Genomic DNA, 10,565 nt, shown 5'->3' with positions numbered 1-10,565 from the left:
TCCCTAGCTGAAAGCCTTCCAGTTCTTTCTGGCAGTGTCCTTCTCAGACCTACCACTGTGGCAATGGGAATCAAGAAGTGCTGTGATATTTTAACAGGGGCTGGTGCTCCTCTGGCAAAGATACAAGTCTCATGGTTGCACATCTTTAAAGAAGTTGCTAATCAGGCTAAGGTCTGCTAATTACATTCCAGCAGCAGGATAAACTAATCTGGATGAAAAATTTGGAAGACTCAGTTATTTCAAGTGACCGTGCTGAAGAGTAAGTCATCTTAATTTTGCTATTTAGAAACTCGTTACAAAATACCTTCCTTTTCATATTCTAACCCCCACCTCCATGACTTAAGTAAAACGATACTGTTTTCCCAAGACTGCACTTTGCTTGCACTTAACGGCATGCTGCAGGCAAGCTTCACCCCTACTCACCACAGGCACCACAAAAGCAGCAATACTGTCATCCGCAGCATGCACCCACCCCGACAGTAAGCAAGCAGGACATACCTTTATAGGGCATCTGCGCACGAGTCTTCAAGTACATTTTGGTGTTTCTCTTTGTCCTCACTCTGTTGACCTTGTAACCCAAATTGTTGCAGCGGTTCTTCCGGCAGCTCAGGCAGAGACCCTTCTCAAAGGCTTCCTTTGTGTTGCAACGGTATGCCATGCTGGGCTTTTCTTCATAGAGGAGGGAGTCAATGAAGAGGTGGATGGACCGTTCATGGGAGCATTTCACCAGCTGATCCATATCTTGAAAGAACAAATATGCATAGTATGTACACATACATGCATTTAATGCTATAAACCCCCAAATAATAGGGATGTGTCAACAGGCACGATCCACTATGCCGAAGCTGGACTTTATAGGGTAACATCTAAAAGCACTTAAGAACAAGTTCCTGTACCCTGCCCCCAAAAGAGCTTTGCTTGCAGGCTATGGAGGATCTCCCTTTGGATGCTACACTGTTTGTTTCAGGGCAGCCTCACCTGAAAAGCCTTTTTCAGCAATCAGACGGAGTGCATCTCCCAAGTTGCAACCTGGCTGGAAACCTCCACCATTAGGATAAATATCGATATGTCCAACAGGCTTCTGGATCCCAATGCTGCGGTCTGGAGAGCCTCGAGTGTAGGTGTGTAGGACATCCACAAAGTCAGCATCATCAGGGGAGAGGCGGGTAAGGGCATCAGCGTACTCAAAGGTAGGACCAGCTGGATCTAGCCCTTTATGGGACAAACCACAAAGAAAAATGGAGATTGTCTGCCAATGACCCTGACAGCAATAACAAACACCAAATTCAGCTACCATGTAGGGCTGGAGTATTGTATCTGGTATTGGTGTGACTGCAGTAGGATCATTTAAGTAGCATTTGTGTATACACTACCTTGCTTAAAAAAAATAAGGCCACGTAAACATATGAAAAGGAGCCCAGATAACTTCCTCAAAGTTGTAGGATTTCCAGTGGATGGAAGAAACAAGCTAATAAACAGTTTCTCAATATCGTCTTCTCTTGTCAAGAATTGTAAAGTTTCTATCTGAGGTCTGGAAAATGTCTTGCTGCTAACTCGCTGCTAGGGAAACAAGTGGGAAGCTTCACTACATGCCAGAGGGGATTATTATGGTAAACTGTTAAGCAGCAGCAAGACTGACATCAAAAACACCCAGTGAACCAGTCCTATCAAGTACTATACCTGAGAGATGGCTGATGGCAGCGCTGAAAGGACATGTCTTTCCTGCAGACCTCAGCTGGGTACACGAATCTGGTTGCCCACCCCTAGTTAGCCTCATCTAGACTGAGCTGCCTTCCCCTCTGCTGTGAGGGCTTCAGGGATCACATCCCATTGTTCCCTATGCTCAAAGGTGATGTTGCTTTCCCAGGGAAAGGTTCATCCTCGGCACTGAGCACAACCGGTATTTTGAGTGATTTGGCAGCCTCAGCTAAAGCAACAAAGCTGCAAATGAATGAAAGGAAATGGCAGAGGGACTAGTGCTTTGGCATCCTGATTTTCATCTGCCACCTCTCCACAGTCAGCCTTTCCTGGCAACTGCTCCCTAACCCACCCTCCCAGTGTGCCTGTGGATGTGGGATCACAGCCCAGCTCAGGTGAAAGAACAAAGGGTGCCAGAAGGAAGGGAGCTGGCTCCCATCTGAATGCTGCTCCCAAGCTCTCTCAGCAGCAAACACACTACAGATGAGTGATTTTCTCAGGCTCATTTGCTGATGTTGGCATTTCCTCTGTCACTGAGGACAGTGCTAGGGGCTCAGCTCTCCAGTTGCTGGGCTGTAAACCAGCCCCCGACTGGCCATGCATTCTGTCTTGTTCCACAAACTTCTGATCCTCCAAAAACTACTCTAAGCAGACATCTAAGCATGCATAGGAACAATGCAAGCATATGTATACTTGCTTCCCCTCCCTAAAGCTCTCCCAGTATTATTGTCAGTCTACAATATTACTGGAGCCTCTTAGAATCAATTTTTTTAGTAACCCACAATGGTCTTTTCTGATTATCTGACCAGTCTCCCTTTAAGTCCATACAAATGTCTTGTATCCACAGTATCCCATGGCAAAGAACTCTGCAGGTACTACACTCATTGCCTCGTTCTTTTTCAACTGCTCCCACCAGCTCCAAAGGATGACTGCCTGGATGAAGACAACCAGCTGAAGTTCTCCTCCTGCAAGACGTAATGGCCAAATCCACGGCTTGGAGAAGATCACAGTATCAGTCACATTCCCCCCAGTTAGTTTCTTCTCATAGCCAGTGAATCCCTGCCTACTCACTAACTTCCTGTGCAGAACCAGATCAAGGCTTCTCACTCACCACCTTTCTTGTCCTTCTCTGAACCTTTTCCAGTTCTACTAAGAAACAGCAGCCCTCCTGATTCAATAAAGCATGAACACGTAACCTAAGCACTCCCAACAAGCAACAATTTTTCTGTTATTTTCCAGAAGAAAATCACAGAATTTCAGCATGGAAGAGACAGGACTCTCCACTCTACAATCACAGGTTTTCTTACCAGTAATTCTATTCACTTTCTTCTTGGTGAGGCTCCCAGCAATCCCAGCAGCATGAGCACCTAGACTGTACCCCAGCAAGTGGACATTGTTGAGAGGGTAATTGAATTGCTCCTGCAGAAGAGAGTGTTTCAAGTCAAACAGGAAAATGGTTTTGTAAACACTGGGATTTCCCTTTGAGCCATGAATAATATAAGAAACAGTAAATACAATTAACATAAATCTGTGCCATACTACGTTGCCTGAGTTAACGAATTCCAGGCAAAAAATCTAAGCACAAAGGAACACAGAATGAAGGACAGAATGCAGGGCTATGTATTATATCAAAGGTTTTCAGCCAGCCCCTCCTCACCAGTTTTGGATCTCCTAAGTACTTCCCAAAGACAAGGCAGACTTCTGTTTCCGAAGGGCTGGCTGCTGTATAATATATAGAAACTTGTACTTCACAGCTACCTCTCACAGATCTTTCAGAAACACTGTGGACTCACAAGGCTCCACAGACCACAAGGTGGGTTTCTGGAATGCGCTATAAATGCCTCCTTGTGTAAAAAATAACCATTACATTAAAACTGGTATTTTACCAGTCCAGTGAAAGCACTGTCTGCAACAGCTGAACTCCATCTACTGAACAGGAGATGATTAACACAGCTGCATCGTTGCTCTTTTGTCTCCCATTGTTCCTAATGTCCTAGGAGACATGTGACCACACATCTTACCTCCATCCAGTCAATAAACATAGCGACATCCTTTCCCACCAGCTTGGTGTACGCAGCAGACACTGGGTAATGCTGCTGAGCTCGAACTAGCCAGTCCACCACAATGACGTTGGAATCAGGTTCCCTCTTGTACAGAGCATCCACCAGCTTCGGGACCCAACTTTCGTACATTCCTGTCACCTGTTAGGGTTTGGGGTTTTTTCAATTAAAAAAAGAGAGATCTTAATATTCTCTGTGGTGCACACACACCTCAGCAGACATATCTAGTACAGTTTATCAGGAGGGTAGCTAAAAGGGAGATTCCTCCTCTTTCTTCTTACCGTCCACCCATGGATCACCACAAAGGTTTTACTGGTATGGTTGAAGTTGCACTGTGCCAAGCTGTCCACCTGCCCAGGAACCAGGTAGCAGACATCCTCATCAGGCTCTGCAGGTGTCCGTAAGGAAAACTTGCTCTCAATTCCCTCGAAATTGGTCTCAGTTTCTGCTATGCAAGAGCACAGAAAACGTACAGAAGTGTTCTATGAGTATTGCGACAAACAGTTCAGAAGTCACAGGTCTGACATTGGCAAAGTACCAGGGAACAGTCAAAAAATGGGAATGTGTTTCTCATTTCCTACAGCACTCCTTTTGCACCACAACAGCCGTGTAAAGAGGAAATCCATGGATGAAAGTGGCAACCCCAACCCCTCCAAGGTTTTGCTAAAAGAGTGAGAATCTGGACAGTTGTCAGATAGGTATGAATTCCTTTTAGAAGTCAGTATTTTCCCTTATTATATTATTAACAGGAAACCTGTAAACTACACAGCAATGCAGAAAACTGCACAGGACAGTCATAGACAGTACACGCAGAAAAGCAGCAAGTTCCTACCATACTACTACATATTTTGGTGGTGCATCTTCCCCCTCACTTCATCAATAATCACTCCCTAAGCAGGCTCTTTATAGCACCCAGTAATTGCAGTGCATTAAAAATAAGAGCTGCAAAGTCACCACTGTTCTACAAATGCTAGTTTTAGCTTTTTACCAACACAGAAAATAGCAGGTGAGATGATCAGACACCAATTAAGGAAACTGAACTAGCAAAGCAGAAGCTTGATTTTCAGATAATCTGATAAATAATACTGCAGGAAAAATACCTTCTTCTGCCTGAAGCTGGGGGGGCGGGATGGGGACATGGGGCAAGGGTTGTACTGGTTGTAACAGAGCATGAGATAGCCTGAAAAAGATCACTTCTTAGAGAATGCCCTCCAGCTTCCAAGTAAGTTTCCCTTTCGTTCCTGCCAAGGCAGAGAAGTGACTTTAGGCTTCATGCTCACTAGTTCCTTTGTCTGCAAGAAACTTAAATGCCTCCTCTTTTCACATCTGAGTCAACACTTGAGTACATCTATATTCAGCAGATCCTGCAACTAACAGGGGACTTAGACTCCGGTGCTTTCCGAAAACTGGGCCCTACTTTGGCAATTTGTGTTTAGCAAAACTGATTGCCTCTTTTCCATGTGCAGCTGAACTCAGGCCAGCTCTATCCTACTCAGTGTTTTTTCCTGGCATCATGACCACCCAGCTTTCACAAGTTCCTAAGCACGTATTAATGAATGCTTCCAAGCCACCACAGGAATGTAAAGGGACACAATGAGATCTCATGTAGATTTCCACTCCCCTTCTTTTTCCCATTGCAGAAGTAGTTTTCTGTGATAACTGGAAGATTTGTATTTCTCCATAAAGTTGTGCTACGTCACTCAGGGGCAATGAATAATGAACTATTCTTTTTTTCTAAAACTTAACTTTTTCTGGCATTCTTATCCAAATAACCTACTCAGCAGTGCACTGACTTATGCCCAATACCACTCAGCCCTCAGGTAGCTGTGTGAAGTCTGGGAGGATCCTGCTATGCGCGGAGGGCCACGGAAGTCTAACCTCCCGCGCAGAACCAGGCTGGTACATGTACAATCCTCGGAGAGACTGTCTTCATCTGCAATCAAGCGCTCAACACTGCCTGAGTTCACCAGCACCTCTCACCCGCCAAAAGCAGCGTACATGCAGGGAAGTATGAGGCAGTGCTCAGTGATAGGTTTTGACCTTGACTGCAACAGGCTGGCTAGCTAATCCAGGATAACCACACTGAGGGCCCCCTTCCTGTCTCCTTCCCCCTAAAGGGATAAATTTTACAAAACCCAAAACAGTAAAAGTATTCACATAACAGCGAACTCACCTACTGAAAATAAAATTTACCAAACTACCCAATGCTGATCTTACAAGTTGCCCCTTTCTTCTATTTTTGCACATTCAAAACATCAGTTTCTCACCAACTGATAAGAGTAGAAAACCCCTTTCTGAAACAAATCTTGACTTACAATATTCATTTTTTTAGTAAATACTTTTTAGCCAGAAAAAGTCCAAAGGCTGATTGGTTAAATATCAGCTATAACCTCCCAGTCAGCAGTGGGTCAGTAAAACCTCAAAAGGACCAAGAACAGCTTTCAACTGTAAGGTGTTCAACACAAGGACTTCCAATTAGGCTTAGTCCTGCCCAGCACAGGAAGGCGAACAAGAATAGTCCACCTGCTCACTAGTTAATATGCTTCCTTTCATATTAGATATCATTTCCCTTCAGGATTATATCTATCTGATAATCATCCAAAATCTAAATTAAATTGATATCCCGTCTCGCAGTGTGTTTTCAATTACAAACACGTGCTACAATTTGCAAAAGTTCAGACAGCATCCCTTTTGGAAGTAAGTCTGTAATAAACTGAATTTGCAATTCTAAGTGCACTGAAAGATTAGAAAGATTGCAGTACAGTGGCACCTGCCAGTGAAGGCAGGCAAAGTGATTCACAAACATTTTTTGTTTTTCAGCCTATAAGTCTTTGGGTGGGATTTAAGGACACAAGAGAACTGAGATGCAGTCACCACAAGGAAATCAGCATCTGCAAAGCAACAGCCCATGAGTTAAGGAAATGCAGAAGGCCCCTCCACCCATTTAGCTAAGTTGTATGAGGAATTAGACAAAAGAAATTATTGTTAGCATCTTTTATGCTCACAAAAAGTGTCATATCATCTAATATCCACACACGCTCAGCTCCCACCACAGAGATACCCTGTGGATGAGGGAAGTGTGAGTGGTGGGGTTTGTTACAGACTTTTGTGTGTTCATTAGGAATCTATCCTCAAAATCTGCCTGAGTTAGGCTTTGCAAATTCTGAACAACTCAGAGCATAAGACAACTTGTCAGCACCTCAGTTCTGCTGCACACAGGCTGCAGTACACCTTACCTGCCATCTCCTGCAGACTAAATTTCAGAAATACAGTACAGAGATACCTAGCCGTATGTACACATTCACCACACATACTGACATCTATGCAAACCATGATTTAAAACTGCAGCAGAAAAGCTACAAAGCTTATTGCTTCAAAAAACTATTATTTCCTACTTTTGTGCCTCAAAGTGTCTTGGTCTATTTAAAAATACTCAGAACTAAACTTTGTCATACATAGCCTTGTATCAAAAACCATTTCCTCATAGATTTAAAAGAAGATGACTCCCTGAATCACATCCTAACTAAGCTAATGAAGCAACCAGGTCTCATTCTTACAGCCCTACACAAAGCCAAAGAAATGCAGACAGTCAATGCACACACCCACTACCAGTTAAGTTCCTGATGTGTTTTAACCCAAATTAAACCAGGAAAAACCCAGAAACAGGGAGTCCTCCCCATGTTTCTGAAAAGTGGGTAGACATTTACCTGAATTTGCGACAGGTTTTACATAATGTAGATATAGAAATTAGATATAAAACAAATTTCTGTGCATCCGTACCGAGACACTGAAGTTTTTAATTACAGGAACGCAAATAAGGTATTGAAGAGAAGCAGAGGTAAAAATGTGTAGAAAAAACAAATCCATGCTTTTGCTAAGAAAAAAATAAAATCACACTGTCCCAGGCCCAGTTCAGTAAAGGTATAAAAGTATGTGTTCTATACTGCAAAAGCTAAACACAGCTGCAAATACAAGCACCTGTTACAAAATCAAGTTTTCTGTTACAGCTAACGAGGTGACCTAAAAAGGGATTATTTAGGGAACTGGACAGGGAGTAGAATTAAGCCACCAGTCTGAGCTGGCTTTTCTAACAGCCTACAGGCTGCACTGCCAAACTTGATCATTTTATCATGCTCTGCAAACTTTCATGCTTTTCTTACACCTCCACTTACATAATCTCAGTTTTCGTATTTTAAAAAAGCTGTCCTGTATGTCAAGGTATAGAGGATATCATAGAAGTCATAAGAAAGTTAAAAAAAAGCTCAGAAACTGCGAAAAATCAGCAGCTGCATTTTCCTGTTTTAACCTTGTGTCACTTTGTACTTGCAGTTTGTGACGTTCCATTGCATTAGGGACCCTTTGCAATTCAATTTTGAAAACAACCCACTGACTTTAAGCATTCTGACATGGTGCAAGTAAGAGTTTATACACTAATGAAGAGAATTCAGCTCCAGGCTTCCTTCATGGGAAGTTCCAAGTTGACCTGGTAACTTATTTTGATGAAGAAAACTGTTTATCACTGGTCAGCTGGGTGGAGAATGTGAGTTTTGAGGAAGTAACAGCATCTGGAATATTAAGGAAAAGTTAAACTGCCCACATCAGAGACAGGATGTCAAATATAACAATGCATTTGCCAGAATCAGTGCACCTCAGCTATCGTTTTAAAAAGGGAATCTTTCATAAACAAGTTTCCTAGTGTATGTACACAGAAATGGAGGTAAGAGTGTGTAAACTCAAGCCCACACAGACATGCACAGCAGCAAACATCTGCACATAATATCAAATATTTACTTAACCAGTTAACTGGAAGAAATCTTTACTCAGCTGATAACCAGCATCAGTTTCATCCATCAATCAGTCATACTGAATTCCAAAATGAGTTCTGAATCAAACTCCTGCTCAGCTGTAATAAAGGGGCTGTACCGCTGAAATTGTTATCACTTAATATGATCTACACTACAAACTGAAAGAGGACGACTGCAATCCTGTGAAGCCTACCCCACAAGTCAGGTTATTGTTTCACTTTGCTGTAAAGAAATCACAGCTTCAAGGTTTTTTTATGTCTTCTTTAATGGCAAAGCAGCTGTAATAAAGGGGCTGTACCGCTGAAATTGTTATCACTTAGTATGATCTACACTACAAACTGAAAGAGGACGACTGTGTACTGCAATCCTGTGAAGCCTACCCCACAAGTCAGGTTATTGTTTCACTTTGCTGTAAAGAAATCACAGCTTCAAGGTTTTTTTATGTCTTCTTTAATGGCAAAGCCCTGACTGTACCTTCCCCTTCACTTTCCAGACAGAGTTAACAGAAAGAGCAAGAGCTCTGAAAAGCAGCTGGGCCCAGGTTCAGATGCTGAGCAGGGAACTTCCAGCTCAAGTTCTGCAGCTGGCAAAACAAGGGCAAACCGCTGTTCTCAAGCTGTGCACACGGGTGCCTGCCCCTCTCCAGGGCACACCCTGTCAAATAGACCCTTACTCAGCTGCAGCTGGGAGGCTTCTACTACCATCCAGAAGAGCTCTTGCTATCCATCAGTCTCTCGGGGATATCTAGAATTAGTCCAAGACAATAAAATGCAACCACTGTCAGACTTTGCAGTAATACAGAGGAAAGGATATATGAGAAAGCCATACCATGCAAGTACTTCCTGCACAGAAAAGATTCCAGCAAAAACTTTTAGCACTGCTAGTGGTCATGCTGTTCTCAGCACACTTTTGATGCCTGACAGCCTGATGTCAGTGCCTGCTAAGAAATGCATTGTTTCTGGAAAGGCCATGCCACAGCTGCCCTAGTAGGTCCAGCGCAAACACAGCCATAGCGAAAGCCAGCAGCTCACATCACACAACAGTTTTAAGTCTGCTGAAACCCCTGACTCTGGATTTACACTGGTGAAAACAGAGATCAGAATGTATTCCTAGTAATGGTTTTATCTTTTTTCTGGAACACCACTGTTACCTTCACCTAGAATATATTTTATGTCATTTACTAAATACTCTGAATTACTGGAGGGCTGGATCATGTAATATCCGTCATTCCAAAACATCTTTTTACTGTGGTCTGCAATAAATAGTGTGCAACTGAAGGCTTGGATAGCTTTAGGATGATGGCACAACCTGTTTTCATGTAACCTCCTCCTAAGGATAAAGAACGTAGTTATTAGTAAGTCTGTGGCAAATTCCTACAGGGATGAAACTTGCTCTCAGATTTTTACTGTACAAAACTTGGATGCTGTCACGAAAACTGCTTTTGATTGTCTCTGATGGCACAAGATTGGATTCAAAGCAAGGATACGTTCCTTTGGCTGTGCCCTAGCACCCCATCCTCTTACTTTTGAATACTTCCTTTCAGGTTCCTTGCACACAATGGAAATAACAAAGGCATCTGCAGTGAAAAAAAAGTTATCACACAGTAGCTCCAAGAGCCACAGCCACATTTTCTTCTTAGGCTGCAGACTGTTAGAAGAGAGACATTATGTGTGGGGGACTTCTGCAAGACCATAAAGACAGCGGCAGGGAACTGTTAACATACGTCTGAGGAGTAGTGGTCTCCCAAAACGAGCCTCCTTGCTCATTAAAGCCGCAATCGCTTGTGATTACCCACGGCAGCATCAGCGAGCGAGCACCCCGCAGCCAGCCCCTGCACGTGCTCCCGCACCGGAAGGCGCCTCCGCACCGGTGCGGGTACCACGGCCGGAGCGCAAGCACCCTCACTGTGCGCGCACAGACGCGGCAGGAGCACGCGTCGCCACGCCGGCGACAGCTCCAACACCCTCCCAAAACCCACGACCGGCAGCTCCCCGATATTCAC

The 10,565-nt window shown here is 43.7% G+C and overlaps 1 protein-coding gene across 1 annotated transcript in view; it reads right to left on the bottom strand.

Moving 5' to 3' along the window:
* LPL (lipoprotein lipase) overlaps positions 1–4,206 on the bottom strand; it is a gene marked incomplete at its 5' end in the record, with an annotated part of 5,394 nt that extends 1,188 nt beyond the window's left edge. The window contains 5 exons of the mRNA XM_010135751.1: positions 499–741; positions 979–1,212; positions 3,006–3,117; positions 3,720–3,899; positions 4,040–4,206. Of these exons, the coding sequence (XP_010134053.1) occupies positions 499–741; positions 979–1,212; positions 3,006–3,117; positions 3,720–3,899; positions 4,040–4,206 (936 nt within the window). The remainder of the gene's footprint in view (positions 1–498; positions 742–978; positions 1,213–3,005; positions 3,118–3,719; positions 3,900–4,039) is intronic.
* Positions 4,207–10,565: the final 6,359 nt, after the last annotated feature.

This window comes from Buceros rhinoceros, unplaced genomic scaffold (genome assembly GCF_000710305.1).
Source record: "Buceros rhinoceros silvestris isolate BGI_N320 unplaced genomic scaffold, ASM71030v1 scaffold1055, whole genome shotgun sequence".
In the NCBI taxonomy this organism is placed as follows: Eukaryota; Metazoa; Chordata; class Aves; order Bucerotiformes; family Bucerotidae; genus Buceros; species Buceros rhinoceros.
The sequence above is the reverse complement of the archived record's forward strand: the minus strand, read 5'-3'. Positions and strand labels throughout refer to the sequence as shown.